Genomic DNA, 26,715 nt, shown 5'->3' on the forward strand with positions numbered 1-26,715 from the left:
AACCTTGCTGGGATCGTAGCCAAAGGAAAGAAAATTTGTTATCTAGAGACATGCTATTCACAACTTCCCCTCTAACACTCACATTCACCTCCTCACAATCACCATTTGGATCGGACCAACAGGAGACTCCTTGAGATTCACAATCTCACAATCTTCGTTTGAGTAAACGAGGATAGGATCACATAGGTTTGGTATGCTGACCTAGAGTAGAATAAGTCCTTTAGGGTATCAGCCCTTATGCATCGACCTAATTATGATTTAGTTCAGTTTACATCAAGTTCAATTATGCATCTAAATTTTCGCATGAATTCTCGATAAAGATGAATTATTTTTTATTGTATTAATTAATATTTTATTTAGTCTCTTTTTCTCCCATAAATAGTTCAACTCTTAGAAAATTATTAATCCACTTTGAAATTTATTGGTCTGCGTTGAACATCACATTATAATATATGCCCTCATAAAAAAATTACACACTTATAAAATAATATCTATAATAGTGGCTGCAGAACTTTACCATGCCATATTAAGATGATATTTTGTTACATAATTGAAAAAAATATTGTAATATTTCACCTGTTCATGATACTCATGTTATATTAATGCAAATTATTGCTAGCATGAAATTGTTAAATAATTTGATTATGTTATTTCTTTCATTTTTTCTATACTCTGGAAAATGTTTCATCTTTCATGGTGATTACTCTTATAGAATCTCAATTTAATGATCACAGAGCTATATTTAAAATAAAAGAAGGTTGTTTGAATAGAAAAGATACGGATTGCTGCCCGTTCAATGTTGTTTGGACAAGCAAACACATAGCTTGATAACCTCCCGATAACTACGCTCAACCGGCAGGCAGTAATCTTGCAACAAAACCAACCTTGTGGATTGCTAATATATATTACTCTCAAGATGATGAGAGGAAAGCCTTTTTCTTCCTTTTCCCATCAGTGACCATTTCATCAGCCTCAAGCCATTCTTTGTCTAAGTTCATGTGTGTTTATGTTCAACATTGGAGAAGCATAAGCTTCTTTATGACAAAAGAAGCCTATACTGAGAAGGAAAGTGACCACAATATTAGAAAGGGATACTCAAGATAATGCTTAATCGATCATCAACCCTGCAAAGGAAGAGATCAAATAGCACCAACGTCCTTAGAAGGACCTTCTCCATGAGAAGGTCCGCCTCTATAAGGGATGCCAGATATATGAGGATCGAACATGACATTGCTCGGGACAATGAAGATCAGATAGAAATGGATCATTATGATGATGATGATCATGACCGAGATGAAGAGCAACACCCAGACATATCTAAGAAGAAGAAGGGAAAGTTTAAAAAGGCATGCAAAAAGCTCTTTGGACTCTCATAATATGCTTCATATATAAATTTTAGTTTTTATAGAAATTTAAAATTTTAATGCACCCGAGTGGAATATGATGTTCGGGTCTTCATATTTCAGTTGTTGTGCATACACAATGCATTTCAAGGGATTGGTAATATTTTCTCACTACGCATTGTTAAATTATCTAATATCTCCATAATATTTTTTTATTATAATAAATTCAGTTTCATTAAAATTTCATGATTTTTTTTTAGTTTGAAAGACAAGACCTTTAAACAAAAAAAGAGGATCAATCCAAAAACTATACAAAATGCAAATTCAGATTCAAAATAAAAATTAATATTTTAAAAGTTCCAACAATTAACATGGGAATCAGAATTTAGATGTGTGGCACTCATCAATAAGAGAATTAAAATCCAATTTGATCAATGAATTCACCTATGGAGTAGTGATGTAATAGTTAGATCTTCTAATGAAAAATTAAGAAATTTAAAATTATCATAAGCAGGACAAACTACACCAAGAGTAACATCAACAATAGGAATAACAATAACATCCAAAGATAACTAAATTTGTTTCTTCAAATGCTTTCTTCATGACTTCATTCAGTTTGTTTTGAGTTGTAATAAAATTTTCACACTTGATTTGTAAGTTGTATATCCCATTGCTTCACACATCTCACAATATGATTGTTGTGACCTTTGAAAGTAATTAGGAAGGATTTTCTATTTTTACTGGTATATTCCATATGGATCAAAAATCATTGGGCAATCATTTTTATCATACCAATCTACACCACAAAGCTGATAATAGAGATTAGGAAATTTTACCGTATTAAATTGATTGAACCATTGATTTTGAATATCTATTTTGCTTAATCAGAGAAAGAAAATAAAATGCAGCAAAAGAAAATATGAAAAAGAAATATAAATTAACTAAATTGCTATCCAACTAATATTGATTGACATAGTCCCCAATAACAGTATCAAAAACTTGATGTGTGCAAATTCACAAGTGTATGAAAAATATCATCAATTAATAAAAGATCGAATCCACATAGACTGTGAATCAATTACTACTTAGAATGAAAAAATAGATTATCTAAAGAATTAAGAATACTTAAAATTATGAAGAAAATAGGGAGAACTGAGAGAGAAAGAAGGATGTGGCCAACTAGATGGAAAGAAATTAGAGAGAAGTAATGAGTTGTGAGGAGACTTAATGTTAATCAACAAAAGTGTAAAGGTAAGCATGAGAAGATCTTCTCATGCAGATACAAGCTAGCAACATCCATGGTCAATCACCTAATGTAGATTGACCATGCTAAAGAAGCGGGTGAACCTGTGCTGCAGTGCCGCCAGCACAAAAATGGCCGGAGAGGGATCCTTGTCGTGCATCCTTGCAGCGTGGCAGGGGCGCGTAGCATGGCCATCCCTGCCACGTCGTGTGGCCAAGCGCGACAGGTCGGTGTTGCACGACCATCCCTGCAACGCGGCCGGCGGGGAGATTGGGACAGTCAAGGCAGATGGGAAAGATTGGAAACATTATATTAGGGCAGAAGGGAAAGATTGCAACAAAGGAATGGAGAAATTGCAGTGAGCGAAGTGAAAGAAAAATAAAATAATTTTACAATCGAACAATAAAATCAGCTACTAATATTAACTTAACGGTCGATTTTTTAATTATTTATTAATTTATGGTAAAAAGTTTAATCGATGGCTAATTTAAAATTTAAAATTAGTAGTTAGTTTTGTTTCATCGTTAATGGTTGACAAAAAGTTTTGTAATTCAGTATTATTTAATGACCAAATTTTAATCCGATGGTAGAGTTTTCTTGTCGTGAAATGACCCGTTTGGGTTTTTTTCTTATCAACTAAATGTTTGATCCATTTAGCCATTTGGACTTTTTATTACCAATCCATTTTTCTATTTTCTCCTACAACTCCTGCTGGCTGCTGCTCTTTCCAATTGCTCATGTAATATTCATGTCAAGTTTATTTTTGTACCCCCATACTTTACACATATTTTAGATTACAAAATAATTAACTTTAAAACCTTTGTAATATATTAAAATACTGATTTAATCACTTACTGTCTATTTGCACTAATAATATTATTGATTTCAAATTTGGAGTCTTAATATAAAATAAAACCTAATTATAAAATTATAAAATATTTTTGTTTTCTATTTTAATAGCTTCGAACTGCTTTGTCCAAGGTTATTTATTTAACTTTCTATTTTTTAAATTTTTTTTCTTTCCATTAACTATTATTTTTTTTAAAATTTTTTATTAAGATTCTCTTCTTATATATATATATTTTATTAAAAATCTAAATTTTAAAATAAAAATATGTATATATTTAGAAGATTTATTTTTTAAGACCACTAATAAATTACTTATTTTTTAAAAAATATGGAAAGATTATCAAGGTCCCAATAATATTAATTTAATATAACTTTCAAGTTTTTTTTCTTTCTTATTTTTTTTCTTAATTTTAATTAGCTAATAAAATATAAAATTAAAAATTAAATAAATAAATTTAGGTTTTTTTTATGGATAAATTATCCTAAACTCCATGTATGCAAACTCGAATTTATGCTTAGTCTCTACCTTAAAAAAAAATATATTCTCACCTTAGATTTTTCTTTGCTTCAACTCCCTTTCAATTCCTTGATGCACACTAATTTAACTAATTATCTTTAATTTGTTAGGTAAAAAAAATTTAAATTAGATATAATTATTTTAAATTCAGCATATTTAAATTAGAATTTAATATATTTTACATTAAATTGAGCATGACTCTTTTTCGGTCTAACAATCAATTGATATATTCGATTCTAGTTAAATGATATTGAATTTAGGTAAAAAGTGGTATAATTCTTTTTAAATTAAATACTATTTAACTAGAATTGAGTATATCAATCGATTAGTCAAGTAAAAAAAGAGTCATATTCAATTTGATAGAAATTATATTAAATTCTAATTTAAATATGTTATATTTAAGAGGAATTATACTTCATTTGAATTTTTTTATAAAAAAATAACAATAATTGGATAAATCGATGTGTGGAGTTGGAAGGGAGTTAAAGTAAAGAAAGTTTTTCTAAAATAGAAATCGAACCCAAAGTTAAATTTGTTATTAGAGATTTTAGGATAATTTATAGTTTTTTTTTATTGATATTAACATCGCTTAGAAGTATAATGATATAAATTTAAAATATGTTTAAGCTCTTCAAGATTTTGGTTAAGACTTGTTAATTTTAAAAATTTTAAAATTTTAAAAAATAAATAGATTTAGGGATGGTTCAATTTAATTCGGTTGACGTCACAAAAATTTATTTTTTACTTTATTTTGGAGCTGGAATGGACAGAATGGTATGTTGAGGTTTTTTTAAAAATAAAATATTTAATTTATTTTTTTTAAAAAGATTTAAGTGTGCGTTTTGGTAAATTACAAATTCAAAAATTCTAGAAAAAGTTTCACCTAGTTAGGGTTTTACAAGGAGATCGGAGATGGAAGTGGAGGTATGTTGATGGCGGCCAAGAGCAAGCAGGAGCTGGGGTTGGAGGGGCAGAGGCACCTCGAAGAGACTATCAATGCTGCGTTTCAAATCCTTTCCTCCATGAACGATGAGCTCTGCAACCCCGCCCTCTGGTCTGCGAACTCTAACGGCCACTCTACCGCCGCATTGGATGGTACTGGAGACGCATCGGTCGATTCCTCATCGCACTCGTCAGAAGGAGCTGGAGGCGGAAGCGGCGGTGGTGCCCTTGACGAGGCACGGCTGCGTTACAGGTCTGCTGTCGCTTCCCTTCGTGCTTGTATCGCTGCTATTCCCAGCTCCACCCAGGTATAGATCGTGCTTAACTAAATCTTCTGCTTTTTTACTATACAGAAGTTCGGTTCCTGTATTTGCTATAATATTATCCATATGTGAGATTGATGGTAGTTTTTGGGAATGAACGAGTAGTTTGGGATAATATTGAAGTGCCTGATTTCATACCTTAGTTTAAACTATTTTCCTGAGTGTTCGTACCGTTGAAGATTGCGATTGATTGTTCTCACTTTCTGTTAACTTCTAGTATTGATCTTGACCTGTTCTCTGAATGGATTATCTAGGTAACTACTCTGTCTATTATCATTTCATATTCTCAAAAAGATCTACCTAAGGATCTTGTTGGATCACTGCATTGCTTAAACGCCGCGCCATCTTTGGCAGAGGAAGGCAAGCACTGGAACATAAACAATAACACTACCAAGTTTTAGTTACCGTATTCACAATGATATATTGCCTCTTGGCCTCCAAAGCAATATGCTATACACAATCTTATTGTTTGTATGCATTTTCTATGCTGAGGATACACAGTTAGAGCTACTTACCAACTACTTGGTTGCTTGTACAGGAGGCAAGTGTGTTAGATGTGAAAATGGATGAAGATGAAATTGAGAGATTGGAAGAGCAGGCCTCTTCTCTGAGAAAGGTACCATTATGTTAATTTATGTTGATTTTAGTAAAAGTTCTATGTTGCAAATAGCTGCAATTTTAAGTATTCTATATGGTTCCTCTACTAATTTAATTTTTATGCTCTTTACCAGTTAGTGTTTCTTTTCTATTTACTTTTTTTCTGTCTCTTGCTCATTTTCCGTCTTATCTGAAACTATTAGGTAGGTTGGTATTATTTGAAGATTGTCGAGTTATTCAATGTATGTTTGTGTGTGTGTTTTTCTTCTGATGATACAAAAAGATTTTACTTTTTAACTATTTAGTTGGCCTATATTTCTTTGTAATTAAAGTGTTTTTTGGAGATTCCTCTTGCAACATGTTTATCTACAAAGCTGATTCATTTTAGGGGATTGGAATTTGCAAGCAAACTGACTGGGCAAGTTGTGCTTTTCATAGTCAAATTTACAAGCTCTTTTTCTCTTTGCCTTACCTTATTCATTTCTCTCATCCTCTTTGTGGGTTTCAAAACATCATGAACTGGAGAAAGTTTGTCAAATCAGTTCAAGTTTGACCAATTCTACTTCAGTCAAAGTTTCTTCTATCTGTAAAGCTAATTACTCAATTGAAATAACTTATTTAGGGGAAACATTTATAATTATACAATTTGTCTATAGATGTATAATGAGGTTTCTATTCGATTTTCTCATGTACATGCTTGAAAAAATTTCAAACAGGGTCTTAGAAATTGGTAAAACATGTCAACTAGTGATCTACTTCCCAACCTAAGATTTCATAGATTTTATCAAAAGTCAGTTAGAACCTTTGGGTCGGGAAATTCATTCTGGTCATTGAGAAAGTCAGAATCATTCTGGCCAGACACTCACATTTTAAAGTATTCCTGTTTAAACTTATAACCATTCAAGATTTCAAATCTAGTTATGCACTTTTCCTTTGCTGAAATTCAATTTAAAATGTCACAAGCAAACAAGTGGGCATCCCTATAAGTTCTAGGGAAAATTGGAACTAAATGTGTATCATACATAATAATTCTTTCTTTCAATAATTCCATTAGATTATAGGGAATAATACTTGATGAACTATCTCATGCTTTTCATAGAATAGAAAAAAAATTGTTCAAGATATAATTTATCAAATTTAAAGATATTTATCTTTCTTGAAGTTGATTTTCAAGTTTCATCTTGAGCTTTAAATGTTTTAGATCATCGATAGATTTTAAAAGACAGGTATAACAATACTTGGAGTGATCATACATCACAAAGTATTTCTATGTACTCTTGTGGTGTTTTATTAAAATCACTGACATCTGTATTAATCTTAATAGTTGTGTCCTTAAAAGGAAAGCGTTCAAAAGGGTTTTATGTTGTCTTGATCATGTACAAAGTTTACATTTTCAATCAAAATCATATAAGAGTTTAGTGATCAAATCAAGATTGGTCATTCTCAACATAGATTTATATTAATGTGTCCTATTCTACTATGCTTGACATTATAATTTAAAATTCTACTAGACATTAGTATCAAAAGAATCTCCATAGATGATGATTTAAAATATCGAGAAGAAACAGCTTGCATAATTGAATTTTATTATTTCGCCAACCAATTGGCATGCGAAACCTTGCAATTCTCATGATCCTAAATCTATATGAAGTGAAGGGGAAAATTAAAATCACATAAATATTGAAAAAGTATAATATACCATTAATTTTAAAAGTTAAATATTACATAAACATGATACATATTTGATAGACTTGGTCCTATACAAATTAGAAAATAAATAATCCAAATTAGGAAAACACACTAAATCATAGTAGGAATACAATTATCTTGATTATACAAAAGAGAAAATTTGACAACCCTAAATTACCAAATGATAAATATTAAATTTAAAATTGAATTGCAAATGTTTCAATTTTGAATTATTTCCTAATTGTTTCTCTAATTCAAGATGTGCCAAGTTTTAATTGTTTTCTAATTTAATTATAGGTAAGTGTTGTGTTGGGCGCGTGAGAGTACATGGGGTGCCCCATGTGCACTTAGGCACCCACACTGGGCACCCACGAGGGTGTGCAATGTATCACCCTCCTTTAATTATAATTTATTTTTTTATTTGCATTATTCTATCCTATTGAGAGAAAACTCCGAAAGACACGTTTAAGATAATAGAGACATGTACTTAGACAACTAATAAATGCTCCAGTTAGGTGATGTGAAACTATTAGAAATACGCCCATCAAACGTGGAAGAGGTAGATAAAAAAAAGACTTGGTTAGCAACAATAAAACAAGATAAAATTTATTTATGTATAGATGATATAGTAAGGGATATAATCCAATGGCGTAAAAGGATTCATATAGCCGACCCTATCTAGTGGGATAAGACTTAGTTGTTGTTGTTGTATTATTCTATCCTATTGAGGAGAACTTGACTCTAGGCGAATTATTAGCTTCTCTTAGAGAACAATTGTTTCACTAGCTTTTGTTAGCTATATTTTTTATTATTCTTTTCCTTTAAATTTCCGTTCAATAAGGAAGAGATTGACACACCTTGCTCCGTTGTTTGCACATTAACTTTGTTTTGTTCCTTTTCACTCGCTCTTTCCAACGATAAGGTGAAAAATGTTGTCCAAACCTTTATGGAATTCATGGGTCATGAAGGGTGTAATGGTGAGAATGAATCTGCATATTTGTGATAAACTCAACATGCAAATAGAGACACTTGAGTTTTTCATGCAAATTAGCATATTCCCTGATTTAAAAATTAAACTTGTGTTAAGTGAATTGGAAAGGTAAATAAAGAAGAATTAATTAGTCTCTTTCCCAATATAGTCAAATAAAGCAAATATAAATTCACAAAGTAGTCAAATAAAGTAAATATAAAGGATATTAATACTCCTAAAGTAGATGTTATGAGAAAATTCATATTTGAAATTGAAAGTCATAAATAACTAGGATGGAATTTGATTTGCAAATTTAAAGTTGTTGTCTTGCATTACTAGTTCATGTTGGTTCCTCTAACATGAATGAGCTATAATGCGATATGATAAAGAGGGCAAGTCTATAGGAGGATCTCTTGAGATTGTATCATTAAAGGGCCAAATCCAATTTAAGTTGTTATTGAAGGTTTTCTCTAAAATATTGATAGAGAACTTTCTTAGGATTAAGTTATTGTTGGTTTTTTCTTTGTACAACTCATTCGTTAGCTAAAAGTTCATAGATTGTAGGAGAACTAGGATCTGTGCAAGAATTGTGCATGTTTTTTTTAGTTTACTAAAGAAACATTGTTTCATGTTTACATACCTTTTAGATAGACCTTTAAAATTTAATGAGATATATTTTTTTTGTCAATTGCCTTTTCATTTTGTTGATTCCATGCTGATTGATCCTTGTTCATCTTAGTCTCTAATAGTCTAGGCAAATTATCTGTAAGGAATCAATTGTGTGAATTTAGTAAATTGTACTCATCTAGTGGACATGTTATCTTGGTTCTTAGATTTATTCTTCAACTAATAAATATTTTTTCCTTGCAAGATCATTGGGTGAGTCTTAATTAAGTGAAATTTAGCACAAGAATTGAGTAGTTTAGCACAAAAGTTAAATACACCAAAGGAAAATCTTGACTTTCAAATCTGACCAAGATGTCTATAGTAAAAACAGCGAGTTTGCTTGAATAATCATAATTAAGATGTTGGTAGTTCATAGTAAAACCAAGCTTTGAGTTATTAGGCATGTCTATATTCCAACAACATACCTAAGATCCTGAATGGAGATTAAGGATGGGCATTGCCTCTTGAGACCCTTAACTTTGATAGTCGTCTCACAGAAGCATTCATTGAGTGGGTCATTGAGCTAAAATATTATTTCAACCAATAGTGTATGACCCATGCTAAATGAGCGTGATTTGCAAAAATCAAAATCATGGTTAAAGAGTGTTTATTTGTTGTTATAAAAGCTGAACCTGTCTTAAATTAGATAGAAATGAAGAGAAAGTCAATAGAAAAGTACGTTTAAATGCATTTTAAGAATCAACAGTACACACCATATGGATCATCTAGAAACAATCGTTCCTAAATGTAATTAAATATCAAAATAAGAGTATTTGCACATATGTTGAAATCTTAAATTATACTCTAGGAAGGTCTTTTCCACTTTGACTTCTGCTTGAAATTTCAATAATGGATCTTGTTGTTCCAAATTTCAATAATGGATCTTGTTGTTCCCTAACATAGTATCAATAGAAAGAAAATATATACAATTCCTAGAATTAAATGATGAAAGTTAAAGGATGGGAAGCAAAATATATTTAAGGAGAAGGTAGAAGTACAAGCATTAGGTGAAATATACGATGACTCCAATACAACATGGGATAAGATGATATCAAAGTTGAAAATAGTAGCTAAGAGTATACTCGGTGAGTCAAAGGGACATGCACCACTAAGTAAGGAATCTTGATGGTGGAATGAGAAAGTACCAGAGAAAGTGAAGGAAAAACGAATAGCTTATAAGGAATTATATATTTGTAAGAATGAGGAAAACTTAGCCAAGAAAGAAGCTAAGAAAGTAGTGAGTGAAGCAAAAAATAAAACTTTTGAACGATTTTATCAAAAATTGGATACAAAAGAAGAGGAAAGAGATATTATAGAATAGCTAAAGTGAGAGAAAGGAAAACAAGAGATCTTAGTCAAATAAAATGTATTAAAGATGAAAATAATAGGGTATTAGTAAACGATGGAGAAATAAAAGAGCAGTGGAAGAGGTATTTTCATCAACTTTTTAATGAAGGTTTAGGTGACCAATTTAACTTAGGTAATTTTAGTAGGTCAAATGAGCATAGAAATTTTAATTTTTATCATAGGATTCAAACTTCAGAAGTAAAACAAACTTTAAATGAGATGCATAATGGAAAAGCCGTTGGACCAGATGATATTCTGATAGAGGTATGGAGGTGCCTTGGGAAATAAGGTATTGAATGACTTAAAAAATTATTTAACACGATATTGAAAACGAAAAAAATGCTTGATTAATGGAGGATAAGTACTCTAGTTCCCTTATATAAGAACAAGGGGGACGTACAAAATTGTGCAAACTATAGGGGTATTAAACTAGAGTCATACTATGAAACTTTGGGAAAAAGTAATAGAAAAAGGATTAAGGAAGGAGACCATAGCGACCGAAAATCAATTTGGGTTCATGCTTGGAAGGTCGACAATAGAAGCTATACATCTTCTTAGACAATTAATTGAAAAATATCAAGAGCAAAAACAAGATCTACACATGGTATTCATTGACTTAGAAAAAACTTATGATAGAGTCTTAAGAGAAATTATATGGAGAATTCTAGAAAAGAGAGGTGTTAGCGTAACATATATTGACCTAATTAAGGATATGTACGAGGATGTAACGACCATAGTAAAGACTTCAGGCGGAGTAACTGAAGCATTTCCAATAAAGATAGAGTTACATCAAGGATCAACTCTAAGTCCCTATCTTTTTACAATAATTATGGACGAACTCACAGCGCACATTCAAGACACAGTACCGTGGTGCATGTTATTTGCAGATGATATTATTTTGGTAGATGAAACACGTGAAGGAGTAAATGCTAAACTAGAATATTGGCGAGAAACACTAGAAGCGAAAGGTTTTAAGCTTAGTAGATTAAAGGTAGAATATATAGAATTTAAGTTTAACAATATTAGAAGTAATTAGACAATTGTTAAGATAGGAGAGGATGAGTTGCCCGGAACTGAGAGGTTTAAATATTTAGGTGAGAATAATGAAAACCGGAAAAAAGTAAAGAAAGAGCTTAAGGTGAGATGAAGAGCAATTGCTTCACAATCCAACAAATGTTGTCAACAGAGATATGAAAATTACAAAAAGCAATTGCTCACTCTTATGTACGAGGTCTCTACTTTTGGTGCCACCAAGAAGGAGAAACATAGTGGACCTTGGTTGATGCGGGATATTGATCAAAATGTAAATAGAGACTTTGGGAGTTCATCTAGAGATAACGAAAATGACAAAAAGCAATTGCTCATCTCCTAGGATAGAAATCCCACCTTGAGCTCTTGCTTTGTCGAGGAGATATATGCTTTTGTAAGAGGTTTCTTCACCTTCAGTGTTACCGAGAAGGGAAAAATAATGGACCTTCGAACCGTGATCCACCCATAAGGTCATAGGTTGTGGAGTAAAAGTTCTCCCATGAGATTGTCCAACCACGTAAAGTATGTTGTTGCTGGTTTGTTTTCTTTTGTGCTATGTTTATCTACGTTTACATATCTATTTTCCTTATGCTTACTAACTTGTAGACAATGAACAACAAATGAAATCGAGAAGTGGTTGAGCCTTTCATCCCCCCTTAATTTATCTTCACAGCAAACATATTTCTGTTACTTCTGTTGAACTGTAGTCGAGTGCTCAACAAGATCCTATTGATTCTGTCGTTTGCTTTTGTTTGACTGCTCAATAAAATCCTATTGACTATTAATAGAAGTAATTCTATTTCTTGCTTCTATTTGCTTCACAATCGAATGCACAGTCAAGTATTCATATCATTAGTCGATTGTTTAACACAATTCTCGATTGTTCAATAGAGATGTATCCTATGCATTGTTCTACTTGAATGCAAGTTGATTGATGTGTCCATGCAATAGACTATTTGATAGAGACATATTATACATTTAACTCTTCATATCTTGTGACAAAAAATTCCACCTTGAGCTCTTCCTTTCCTTTGTTGTTTTTCTAATTTCATTATTCACATCTTGTCTCATTATGTGTTTCATCTACATTATTTATGGAAAGGGGAGATTATTGCTACTGTAAGAGGTGTCTCTGATTTTGGCGCTATCGAAAAGAAGAAAGATATTGCACCTTTGAGGAATGATCCGCTTAAAGGATTATAGGCCGTGGAGCAGAAGTCTTAGGGATTGTCGAACCATGTATTATTGTGTTTTCTTTTGTGTAGTGTTTTTCTACTTTTGCAAATCTATTTTTTTTGTTGCGCTTACTAACTTGTAGAGGATGAGCAACAAACAAAGTTGATAAATGGTCGAGCCTATTCAACTCTGGTTTCTCTTCACGATCCAACAATTGATATTTGAGTCCAGTTGCTTCAAAGGACTAATAACCAAAGGAGCACTTCTTTAAACAAAAATGGCTATGCAAAAATGATACAACACCATGAGACCCTAACACTTTGATGGAGCTAATATCACGTATTAGAAAGGTAGGATGGAAAACTACCTTATGACATAAATTGACAATTGCTCTATTGTGAGGAAAGGATTCACAATGCCAATGAATAAAGATGGATCAATTATGAATGACAGTGGACTGCTAAAATGAAGAAGGCTTAATCAAATGCCAAAACCACATTAATTCTACAGTGTGGTCTAGCCCCAAAGAAGCTGAATAGAGTCGGTCCTTTTCGGAGTGCTAAGGAGTTTTTGGATCATGACTGTTTTGATGTGTTGTCAAGTTAGATCTTGAGTCACTAACTTACGTGTCTAAGTGCGCAAGGACTTAGGAAAACATACAGATACTCGATGGCTCAAGAAGCAACGGAGACGGTGAACCTTGGCAGAAGACGCAACGAGCGAGAAGGATGAAAGGGAGTTGACGGGCTCGATGCATCTAGGGACGAGGAGCTTCGGAAGATTATTTCGGCATCTAAGGGATGAGAAGCCGGAAGGAAGCATGCACAAGGCGTAGTCGACTAAACCGAGAGTTTCGGGTGACTTCCAGTCTATCGAACCAGCAGATTGGTTGATCGGATGCCACATCAGCAAACGGTCAAGCGAATATCATTGAGTGAATCAGCTATGTCAGCTTGCCACGTCAACAAACGACCGTTGAGTGGATGAGTCTTATCAGTCGAACTTTGAGTGGATGAACCTTATCAGCCATGTCAGCCAACGACCGTCGAGTGGATTAGCCTTATCAGCCATGCCATGTTAGCAAACAATTGTTGAGTGGATGAGCCCTATCTGCCACATCACCAGATCTGGTTGACCGAATAGCTCGATCGATCGAACGTGCCACGTCGGCACTTTGAATAGTGACTATAAAAGGATACGAATTCAGTTGAAAGACAACACTTGTATATTTTCTATTATGATCTTTCATTATTTGTGCTAAATTGCGGTAAGAGGCTTCTTTGCGTTTGGGTCATTTCCGAATGAGGATAGTGCTTTTATAGTTCTTGGATTAGCAACTAGTGGGTTGCAAACCAAGTAAAATCTATTCTCTTCTTTCTTTTATGCATTACTTATTTTCTAATTAATGTGTGTCTTTGCTAAGCCGTTAGCGAGAGAAATATCATTTTTAAATTGCAGCTATGCTATTCACCTCTTCCTTCTAGCAGTCCGAACCGTTTCTGCCACACCAACAATTGATATCAGAGTCGGACTGCTCAGAAGGATTAATTGTCGACTAAGCAACTATATTGGGAGGTATGGTGTGTTCAAGCATTCATCTATCAAAATTTGAAGGCGACTTTACCACGTGGAAGAAGAAAGTGGAAGTATTCTTTAAACCTGACTTTGAAATTATGATTTTTTATAGAATATGATTTTGAACGACTCAAGCACGAAGACGGAGAACTCGAGGAAATAATTGAAGCAAAAAGCGACGAGAGGAATTCAGGGCAAATGGTAAGGTCGAATTTCGTCTATTAAGCGTATTACCAGTGCATGAATTAAATAGGATCGACATCTGTCACTTCGCTAAAGAACACTGGGAAAATTCCTAGAGCTCCACGAAGACACCTCAGAGGCAAAACTGGTCAAACATGACCTATTAAAAAGCCAATTCAACACCCTCCGATTAGAAAGGGAGAAAAGGTAGCACAGTTACATGCTAGGCTTAAAGAGATTTTATCAAATCTCTAAAATCTTGAGGAAATAGAATTGGGACAGTATGCTTTAAATACTTTTCCACACACTCAATAATAGATGTCTATGGTAGATTCCTACTACATTTCAAAGAATCTTGAGGTAAGTAGTTTAGAAGATTTCTTTTCAACTATGGCATTACATGAAACTAGATGCGCAAGCTTGAAAGAAACAGGTACAATGATCCACAACATAGCTATACAAGCCAAGCAAGGCGAGTCAGATTTTGAATCATCGATGTTTGCAGATGAGGAAGCCCACTTGGTAAGGAAAATTAAGAAATATTTTAAATCCAATAACTTTGACAAGGAACAATATGTGAAGCTGTAAAGCAGAAAAGGAAGGTAAGATATTTCAATTGTGATGAGGATGGTCACATCAAGGAAAATTGTCCCAAGCTCAAGAAAAACATCAAAGAGATGGCCAAAGACAAGGAGGCTATAAAATTCAAGTACAAGAATCTAAAAGTAACTTGGGTAAATCCTTAGAATATTCGGGATTAGAACAAAAGACGGGACTTACATTTATTGTGCGACTTGAAATCCTTGTAAGCGACATATGCTAATAGCATTCAAACAACTAAGACGAGCTATAGGTGTGTAGGTTTCATTATAATCCAATCTCTTTGAGTTATAAGTCTTGCCTCGTTTCTAACCATGATTTCTTTGTTGTCTAATTTGCTCCTAAAATCTCATTTACTATCAATGATTGAACTAGGTTTGGGTCTATGATCTAAATCCCACACTTGATTGCTTTTGAATAGATCCAAATGGCCAAAAGCCAAATCGGGTCAAGTAATGTATCATCTATGGTCTTTGGCTTAATTTGGAAGATGAAGGCAATTTAATTTTCCTTATTATTGAAGTGTGATTTAGTTCTCACCCCTTGGAAATGTCTCCCACAATTTGATCAAGGGGATGATTGCCATTTAGGGTTGTAAATGAATTAAACTTTTGTGAGCAAAAGCTTGATGTTCAATTTGATAAGAGCTTATTGATATTGATTCAATAAGGTCAATAAATGAATAATCTTGAACAACTCATTATAATTAATGAACAAAATTTACATGTTCAGATTGTTAATGTCTATGAATAGAGATTGTGAACTATTCGTGATTGATGTTCACGAACAAGGTTTATGAATCATGTTCATCAATAAAACTAATGAACTGACAAATTCCTAGTGGAATTAGGCATCTGAAGTCTTGATTGAGAGTTAGACAAGAGCTAAGTCTTGGTTGGAGACCAAGCAATAAATTCTTAGCTAGAGGTTAGGTGAATCAAGTTCAAGTGGTTAAGGCTTGAAAACTAAATTCGTAGATGAATGAAGGCTAGTTGAATCATCCGAGTGGTTAAGGCTTGACTGACAAATTTCCAATTGCTTGGTGAATCAAGTTCAGGTGGAGTTAGCTAGGAGCTGAAGGCTTAACAAGCAAGTCCAAGTGGAAGTAGTTGGGACTTGTGGTTTTGTACCTCAGTCTAGATGAGTCAGCTATAGGTTGAACGTTTAGACTCAATGTAAGTGCGAGTAACTTTACATTCTGTATCCTATTTATTATGTGTAACGACTGTTGGGAAGCATGTTCGACGATTCCAAGCAATCAAATGGAGTCTGGCAGTGACTGGCTGGTGATAACTCTTGACGAAGGGATTTTAGAGGGTCCAGACAATCGTATACGGGCAACTGGAGAATACGTGCAACCAGAGCAGCTTTCAAGCGACCCGAAGATGACATTATTAGTAATTCGAGCAATCGGGTCAAGATGAGATTTGATCCTTGTCTAGGTGACCAGTCGATCGGAGAGCTCTGCCTCACGGATAAATGTTGTAGCTACATGAATACTGATACAGGCGATCGGGAAGGATCTAGGCAACTGAAGGAGTACTATAAAAGGAGCTTCGAGGCAGAGCTTGTACAACACCCCATCTACATAGAATTCACTCTTGTTCTAATATTTTAGTGCTCTTTCACTTTTTGTTCTACGAAACGCGTGCTTCGTTTCTAATCGGTAACACCTAGAGTACATTCATTTTTGTTGTGTTGCCTAATTTTGTTATTGTTTAATTTTTAGATTTTTTTCAATAAGGTTTCTCCACCTAGGATAAGTTTAGAAATAAGAATCATATTATTATTATTATTGCCACATATGTCTACTTTTGGTTTGATTGTTCAATTGCTTGCATGCTTAAACTGTTAGCTAAATCTATTGCATGCTGATCAAGGTTTAAAATCTCGACCCGTGCCGAGGTTTCGGTCCTAGACCGGAACGATACAGTTTCGGTATCGTATCGTGTCGTGCCGATACGGTTTCGATACGATATATATATATATATATATATATATATATATATATATATATATATATATATATATATAAAAGTTGTTTTATTAACTTTATGTAACATGATAGCATATATTTATCAAAACTTCCGAAATAAAGCATACATAATTTAAAGTATTTTCTTTAATATTTATGGTTTTAAATATTTTATTTTAAGATAAAAATATATATATTATCTATAATAATTATACAAATTAATAGAAAAATTCTAATTTATATATACTAATTATATAAAATTTTAATTTATTTAATTATTAATTTATATAATATATATATTTATATAATTATAGTTTATAAATATTGTAAATAATCTATATTAAATATTTTATATAGAGAGAATTGTTAACTTGTGCTGTATTCTAAAATCAAATTTATTTAAAAAAATTATATATTATTTATTTTTTTAACAATTAAAATTTTATAATTATTTATAGACTTTTAAAAGTATTTATCAATTTTTAAAATTATTTTAAATACTTTTATAACATTTTAATCTATTTTTAATTTATAAAAATAATTTAAAGTTTGATTCTAAAATTATTTTAAATTATATAACTATATATATATAAATTATCTATTTTTTCACTTTATTTTTTATAGTTTTAATAAAAAAAACAAAATAAAATAAAATTATATATTATAATTATATTAATTAATTAACCATTTATTTAATTAATTAATAATATATATAATATATATAATAATTAATTTGAAATTATATATATATATATATATATATATATATATATATATATAATAATAATAATAATAATGATTTTAAATTCTAATTATAAGTTTTTAAAAACCCTACTTTTTCTTCTCATCATGCGCGATTCGCCGCCTCCCTTCGCACGGGGCTCGCTGTCCCCTCGCCTCCGTCGCCGCCTACCGGTCTTTCACCAGTGGCCTCACCGAGGCAGATGTTCCAGGTAAGTGATCCGAAAACTATCCCAAAGATGCATTCTTTCTTCTTCCTCCTCCTTCCTTCTGTCGCACGAGCACGCACGATTCCTTTTGTCTCGCGACGGCGAGCGCACATGATTCCTTCTGTCGCGTGACGCCGAAATCATTGCTCTTCTGATGTCGGTTTCGGTGCTCGGGCGGAACGGTAAGTTTCGTTCGTTTCGCCCGGCACGGAACGAAACCCTAAACCCTGATGCTGATATTGCCTTATCTTATTTGATTGAATCAATCTAAATAATTTGTATTTCCGCGGAGCTACTATGATTGATTCAACTATTTTATTTACTATCTGTTGATTTTTAAAATTCGTAATAATATTCACCCCCCTCTAATGTCGAATTTGATCCTTACAAATTATATCAAGGAAATGATCCTCTTATTATGATCTCATAGAATATCCAAGTTTAGTTTTTTTAAGGAAATCAAGAAAGTCTATAATGCGAAGAGTAGTTCTTACTGATAGAAGTTAGCAGAAATTTTCCAGTCATTTATCAAATTCATTATTCATGCAGCATCACTATTTCTTAGGTTGTATGCGGATTGAGAATTAATACTACTAGCAATGACTTGATTGGATGCTACTTGCTCTAATAAAAGGGAAGCCCGGTGTAGGAAGCTCCCGCCAGCGGGATCCCGGGGAAGGATCCATTGTACGCAGCCTTACCCTGCTTTTTGCAAGAGGTTGTTTTTAGGATTTGAACCCATGACTTTTTGGTCACATGACAATAATTTTACCGTTGTGCCAAGACTCCCTTTCATGCTACTTGCTGTAACATTGGGTCAAAATTAAAAGGATGCCTTTTTTTTTATTGGAATTGTCAAAAGGGCCTCCTTTTTCATTTATCATCACAACAATGCTTTATTTTGCTTCAACCCATTTTTGTTTTCAAAAATACCCTTGTTTGTAGCAGCTTTTGGTTGATAACTGCTGCAACATAGACATTTTAACTCTGGTTAACACTAGTAACACCATGTTGTAGCAGTTAAAGTTCACTTTATCTTTGATCAATATTAGTCAATATTATATTATAGCAATTATGAATTGTATTTGCTACAACATATATGCTTTATTTCTAGTCAACATGACAACATCGGCCAACATTATATTGTAGCAGCTACGAGATCATAATTGCTACATAGTAGTAGCAATTATGATCTCATAGCTGCTACAATTATATAACAATTGTGATCCTATAACTCCTACAATAATACCAAAAATAAGGATATTTTTGCAAATAAAAATGGACTGAAGTGGGATAGGGCGCTATTTTGATTATACATGAAAAAGGATGTCTTTTTGGCCATTTCAATAAAAAAGGGTGCTCTTTTATTTTTGCCCTATAACATTTCTTCTAAGTAGACCAGATGTCATTTTCACTATTCAACTGTATTCTTCCTCCAAAATGATAACTGGCTTTACATCATTTGCTTAAGTCAAGTCTGTTTTCCAAATTTTTATATCATAGGTTTGTCTGGTAGTGTTTTTATATATTTTTTTTCAAGACGAAGTGGAATTTAATCACATATGGATTCTTGTTTATTGATGAATTGAGTTAAAATATCAGCAATTTTTTGAGCATGGATTGACCAGGCAAGTTTAATCCCTGTCTTTTTATGGATGCAGGAGCTAGAAAGCAAGAACAAGCATCTCAAGTTACTTATCGATCAGCTCAGATATCTGATCACTGATATAGCAATGTGGCAGAGTCCTTGTTCTGCCTAATATCCGTTCTCTTTCCATGAGTTCAACCTTGGAAGGTGTTACATTTATTGCAAACTATTCTGTGTCTACATTAAAGAACGAAAACAAAATAAAAAGGAAAATACAGCTTGGCTTCCAACATTGTCACTCTAATTGCTAAGTAGTAGGATGATCGAAGATTTAGCTATTGTTACACGTAATTTACCACTGCCTATCCTTTTAAACATTTATTAGGCTTTGTTGACATTTTCTTTCTTGTCACGGTAATTTGACCTCTCATAATTGCATCACTTTAAGTAGATTTGATCGGATAAATTTGTAAATGATTGTTCGGTTTTTCATAAATTATAGGTGATGGAGGGTTTTGTACACCCCCTCAGGTTTACTGGCGATTGGAGTAAAGATTGAGTGGTGGTGAGGAGTTCACACAAGCTCTGCTCTTGTACTAGGATTTGATGTGATGTGCCTCGATAAGGAGGGGTAAAGTCTTGACTGTTGTGGGTGATAAAGGAGTTGTATTAATGTTATGCCCTTTTATTCTCGTGCCTCCGCTTCTTTTCTTGTCTTCTACTGTTTTTTCGGAGGCAAATCTTCTCTCTTTCTACAATATTTTATTAAACCGTGTATATAGATTTTTTGTATTATCCATTTTCCGTACCTAAGTTTCATAATTTCAAAAACACGTAGCACATTCTCAGTATGCCCCTGCTTAATTAGCAATTGATTGGTCATTAACTAGCAAGCTATAGACAGGTGTAGTTGAGTACCACCCTTGATTTCTAAATTTACTGTATTATATTTGTGATCAACAATTGATTGTTCATAACTTGTTGCTCATAACTTATTAGTAGAGTGTGAAATTTTCTGTACTCTTGTAGAATTTATGTATGAGGATATGGTTACACTCAGAATGATGTAAGAAGTGGAATGAACTTAATTTGAAATGTTTCTGAGGTGTGTAAGGCTACAACAATTTTTTATCAAAATTTGCTGATAGTGTTTCTTTAAACCAGCACTATTATACTCCTGGCAGGTAGGTCACTCAATTTAAATTGTGGAACACTTAGAAGACTCGAGTGTAATGATTTAATTTGAAATGATTCTGAGATACCTAAGGTAATTGAGTTTTGATTAAAATAGATGACCCTTGTAATGTCCAGAATTTTAAAATCTTGATATGATTTGAACTATGAGAGTTCTAAGAACCTGTAAGTAGTATTGGTGAGTAACTATGATGGGTCTAAGCCCTTTAATAAGCTTATGTCAAATTGTTTTAAGTTGGTGATGATTTTAAAAATTCATATATCACAATTTAGATTGTGAAATCTACGAAGACATAATTACACTAAAGAGGCTTTCAAAAGTGTAATAGACTAATAGTTTTATCTTGAAGTCATCAGTAAGTTTTGGTTAAAATTGATTGATGACTTTATAGTGTTTAAAATTTTAAAATCTTGACATGGTCTGAATCATGGAAGTCTTAGGAACATTTTAGCAGTGTTGGTAAGTATGACTAAGTCTAGATCCTTTAATGAGTTTGTGTCAAATTGTCTTAAGGTGGTGAAGATTTCAAAATCTCACATTTCTCAATTTAGGGTATGGAATGTATGTTTGAGGGCATGATTATACTCATGAGTAATATTCTTGATTTGAAGTGATTCTATGGATTTTAAGGTCATCAATGAGTTTTGATTAAAATTTGTTGATGACCCTATATTGTTTAAAATTTCAAAATCTTGATATGGTCTAAACTAGGGGTAGAGTTGTCAATTTGGCTATTGTTTGTCCTAGGGGTGCAAATGAGCTGAGCCGCTCGCGAGCGGCTCGGTCAAAGCTTGACTTGAGCTCGAATTTGACCGAGCTCGAGCCGAGCTCGAGTCGGCTCGTTTAACATTCGAGCCGAGCTCGAGCTCATTTAACACTGGCTCGAGGGCTCGTCGAGCCTTATCGAGCCAGGTTAATTTAATATTTTAATAATTAAAATTATTATTACTTTTAAAATAAAGAATAAGTTAAGGAAGAGTTTGTGGCTAGAGCATATCGTGTGGTGTATTTGAGGTCTACGGTTCAAATTTCCATTGGGATAGATTTTTAATTTATTTTTCCAAGTCAAGCTCGAGCCGACTCAAGCTCGACTTGAGCTCGACTCGAGCTCGAGCTCGAGCTTAAACTCACAAGCTCGATCAAGCTTGAGCCGAGCTCGAGCCTATGCAGTTTTCTCGAGCTCGAGCTGGCATGAGCTCGAGCTCGGCTCGACTCGATTACAACCCTAGTACTCTATCTTGTTAAATAATTTAAGCGAATTATATTAAAATTTTACCAATCCATTTTAAGGAGAGTCCAAGCGGGCGGACTCGCTTAGGTTCGCGGCCTGCGTGGGTCGTCTCCTAGTGGGCTCGGGTTAGCTCGCAGGTTGAGATTTTTTTTTTTAAAATTTAAAATTAACGTGGAAAACTCATATATATAAACAAGCTCGTGGACTAGTCTGCTTAATCCGCAACCCGCTTTGGGTTGGAGGTTTTCTAACCAGTCACAATCGTGGACCAGCCCGCCTTGTTCCGTCATATGACAAGTTTTTGCCAGGTTGGCTTATCTCGCCACGGGTTGGCCTGTTTGACAATACTAACTAGGGGATTTTTGGATCCCTTTAGTGGTGTTGATGAGCAAATATGACAAGCCTAGGCCTTTTAATGACTTTGTGTAAAATTATTTTGAAGTTGTGAATATTTACTCATATCTCTCAATTTAGAAAGTGGAATCTATGTTTGATAACATGGTTACACTCTAGAGGCGCACATCACCTTTTCTGGAACTTCCCTAAAGGAATCACCAAAAGCCTCTTTGTTTTCTAAGGCATAGTTTTTACACTCTAGAGGCGCACATCACCTTCTCATATCTCTCAATCGTAATTTTTATCTTCATCATCATCAGTCAACTATTTGCACACTATCAATTGACCGATGTGCTTATTATGATTGATATCATAGGAAATGCCAAGCCTGCATATTTGGCATCCTCATTATTCACTCCACGAAATAACTATTAGTCGACTTCTGGTGGTCCATCAATCAATTGTGCTTTGTAGAGTTGACTGTTAAACATTTTGTTCATTTTAAAAAAATATCAGTTGATTTTAGTAGTATACTGAATAACCTTTTGTTCTATCCCTAAATTCATTAGTCGATTATCCGAGTCGACTGAATAACCTTCTATTAGGTCCCAAAATTTATCAGTCGACTACTTGAGTTAATTAAATAACTTTGTATTCTTCTATTTTCAGACTAATAATACTGTTTATACTGAAAATATTATTTATACTAGAAACGCTTTTTATTTGTTAGGATCATTGATGTTGCTAGAAGAGGAATGAATAACAATTTTTATTTTTTGTTTGATGATTGTATGCTCATCTACAAAACAATTAGTATGCAGAGAAAACAAAACATATAACAAAATACAAGTACAAGAACACCTCTATTTTATGTGGTTTGGAATCCCCATTCCTACTTCACGACTTAGAGTGCTAGCAGTAGCACCACTATTCTTTCTCCTTGTCGGAGATCTTTTGGAGGCTGAGAAATTTTTTATAAACCTCTTCTTATAAGCAATACAAGCAAGAATCCAAAGAAATAATAGAAAATAGATATAATGAAAATGAAACAACTTTACAAGAATGAATCTATGCTTTGTAACGGCTTTTGACAGCCTTTTGAAGGTTTGGAATGCAATAACATATTCTGATAAACCTTCCAAGAAGTGGCCTTTTGATAGACACTTGACAGTTGGAAGTTTAACAAAAAGTTGTCAAGTGGAGAAGTCCAAATGAGGTATGGTTGACTGAACACTTGGCAGTTAGAAGTTTAACAAGGATGGTGTTAGCAGTTGACTGTTTCATTTGAGTGGTGAACTCGACTGATGACATTATGGAGCGAACATAAAGTTTGGATCTTGACTACTCAACTCGACTGATCATCATTAGTCGATTGATGGAGAAGAGCATTTTATTCGATCAAACAAAAAAGTTCAGAGCTCAACTGCAGGACTTGACTGTTTGTGCATTTATTGATTAATGTGAATGAGCAGTCGATTGTTCTAGTTAAAGTTGAGCTAAAAAGAGTCATTCTGCAGGTGAAACAGTCGAATTAAGCGAAGCTATCGACTGATAGGTGTAAATCAACCATGACCTGAAGGCTATAAAATAAGGCTTCTTGGAAGATTTCATAGTTGGTTCCGGTCGATGTTTCATTTTCAAACCTTCTATAGACAATCCAAAACAATTACAAAGTGAGCAAAACAAGATTTATTTGTAAAGTTGTTTCATTTGCATTGTATTCATTTACATTTGTATTATTTATTTTCTTGTTTGTGTTGCTTGTAAAAAAATGGCCTTGTAAGAGGTTTCTCTGACTTTGGAAGGTCTCCGATAAGATAAAGATAATGGTGCTACCGTTGGGACTCTAGGCCGTAGAGTAGGAACTAGGGATTATCCTAACTAAGTAAGATCTCGTATTCTTGTGCTTATGTTTTGTTCTTGTGTTTATTTCCGTTGCGTATTAATCTTTTGTAGACGAACACATAAACGATCAATCAAATTTGAATTGAAGGTAATCGCTATTCACCCCAATAGCGATGTGTGGTCCCAAGTGGTATCAAAGTTGGGCGTCTAAAGAACTCACAATCGATGAAGCATAGTGTTATAGGAAGAAAGTGTGATTTTGAGCCCTATAATACCCAACAAGTGGTTTTATAGAGCCCGGTTGACTCGTGACTGGACTGGCCACTGAAGTGCCCAGTGCTAGAGGGAGAAAGAAAGAGCTACGAATTTAAGTTCTTTATTACAGAATAAGTGGTATCAGAATAATGTCGTTTTTAATCAAACTAACCATTCGGAATGGAAAATTTTGAATATTCGGAGTCATGGATGGACCATTTTATTATGATGGACATCGATAGTTGGTTCATCTTGATGGACGAATTTGATGTTTCAAAGGATAATAAAGGAAGATTTCTCAAGAAGAAGAAATGGATCGAAGAGTAAATTTAAAAATATGAGACAAACGATAAGATAATTAAGATTTTGATTAATTTGCAACTTTGATGACATGTTGTGTAAATTAGGTAATTACAATAATGCAAATGACTTATGGAGAAATTTGACCAAGCTTCATAAAAATTCATTATCAGCATAAGATGAGGATTACCCCAAAGAGGAAGGCTTGTTGACATAAGAGGATTTGGATGTTGAGAGCTGGTCAACATCAGAAATGGAAAAAGAATGAACATCCACCTCAAGGACTGAGGGGGACTATAGGTTATTGACTCGGAACGAGAGGGACCCTTTATATCCGGAGCTGATGAAGCAGTTAGTGTCACCTCGACGAGTATAGAAAGGCCAACTCATGAAAGTATAACAATTTTAATTGTTAAAAATAAAAATCATATCATACTTTTTGAATGTAGGGAGAATGAACACTATAAGAGCGAATGTTTATAATTGACAAAGAAAAAGTCTCATGTGACAATAAGGCTAAGGAAAAACTAAAAAAATTTGAATCCTTGATGCAAATGGATAAGGACATAGTATGTTTCTTGTGCAATCAATAAGGGCACTATCAGAACTAATGTCCAAGGAGGAAGAACTTGAATAAGGACAAGGGAGGAAATTTGAACCTAAGGGAGTCCCTAAGGTAAAATCCAAGTTATCATTGTATAAGGAAATGCCTTTATTTCATAATAAGAAGTATGTTAGAAATAATGTTATAATTTAAGTGCTCATTTTCATAAAAATAGAAAGAATGATAAATCTAAGGGCAATTATAGATTATATCATGTTAGAACTATTTTACTTAAGGATAAGAAGGTAGAGAGAGATCTAGACAAAAATCCCAAAAATAGAAGACATATACTTAGGAAGAACAATGACTAAGGTAGATATGAGCAATCAAGAATTAATGCCTTGGCAAAGAAAAATCAAGTCTCAAAGGTAATGACTCAACAATTTAGACACTTAAAGAAAAACTAAGATTATGAAATCATAACAAATCCAAAGACAAAGAAGGTTCGGATCGCAAGTCTAATGCCAAGCAGAGTGCACCATCACACCATAGACTTTTATAACTATGGAATAAACTATATATTTAGGAGTCAAATCAAGGTTGAAAAGGGAGGTCATCCCTAGTATTGATCTTGATGAGACTAACATGACTAAGACTTTTAAAAAGTCTAGAAGAGTCACTATGAAGATATTTAGAGAAGTTATCCTTGATGAATACCTAGTATATCTAAAAAGTTTTGATAGATATTGAGTTTCTAAGAGTGTGATCCCTTCACATTATATGGGTATTGGGTGTGCCGATCTAAAATGGAAGAATAGTTAATCCGACCATGATAAAATTGATATTTTATGATATTTTCAAGGTATAATTATATATTGAGAATGAAATTTTAAATTTTATCTTAGAGGATTTTAGTGCGCGCTAATAATAAATTGAATATTTAAGTTGATAAAAAATTTACACAATAGGATAGAGTCCAAAAGTATATTAAGTTTGGGGTTTTAGCACGTATTCATTTATCTCAAATTTTGGATCAGAGATTTAAGCATGAGAAGAAAAGGTACAAAATTGTTAAGTAAATCTCAGGATAGATCTGCTATTAATAATAGAAGTGGCTTAATGTCTCTTCATTGTGTTTGCTACTAACCTTGTGCTGATTTTTTTTGTACTGTAGTAAGAAGGGTATGCGCCTCGCTCTTCCTTGTACAAAAAAGGTACAAAGTCACGGAGATTTTTAAGCATGGGAAGAAAGGTATAAAATCATTCAGTAAATCTCAAGATAGATCTGCTATTAACCATAGAAGTGACTTAATGTCTCTTCATTTTGTCTGCTATTAACTTTGTGCTGATTTTTTATAATCTGTAGTAGCAAGGGTATGTGCCTCGCTCTTCCTTGTACATCATGCCCTGCAAGAGCCATGCAAGGTCATGGCTTGCTCCTATCAAG

At 33.3% G+C, this 26,715-nt stretch overlaps 1 protein-coding gene across 2 annotated transcripts; it reads left to right on the plus strand.

The window, feature by feature from the left end:
- The first annotated feature begins 4,812 nt into the window (after positions 1-4,812).
- On the plus strand, positions 4,813-20,413 carry LOC122042361 (mediator of RNA polymerase II transcription subunit 30-like). 2 transcript variants are annotated; one of them, XR_006129204.1, is made up of 4 exons: positions 4,813-5,202; positions 5,756-5,833; positions 19,636-19,909; positions 20,065-20,413. XR_006129204.1 is itself a non-coding variant. In XM_042602424.1 (4 exons), exons 1-3 carry the CDS (start codon positions 4,879-4,881, stop codon positions 19,732-19,734), a joined length of 501 nt encoding a protein of 166 aa, XP_042458358.1. In that variant the 5' UTR covers positions 4,813-4,878; the 3' UTR covers positions 19,735-19,769; positions 20,065-20,413. The 2 variants fall into 2 exon arrangements, 1 of the variants encoding a protein (XP_042458358.1); XM_042602424.1 differs by having other exon boundaries at positions 19,636-19,769.
- The last annotated feature ends 6,302 nt before the right edge of the window (positions 20,414-26,715 follow it).

The sequence above is a fragment of the Zingiber officinale genome, chromosome 2A, assembly GCF_018446385.1.
Source record: "Zingiber officinale cultivar Zhangliang chromosome 2A, Zo_v1.1, whole genome shotgun sequence".
Lineage (NCBI taxonomy): Eukaryota > Viridiplantae > Streptophyta > Magnoliopsida > Zingiberales > Zingiberaceae > Zingiber > Zingiber officinale.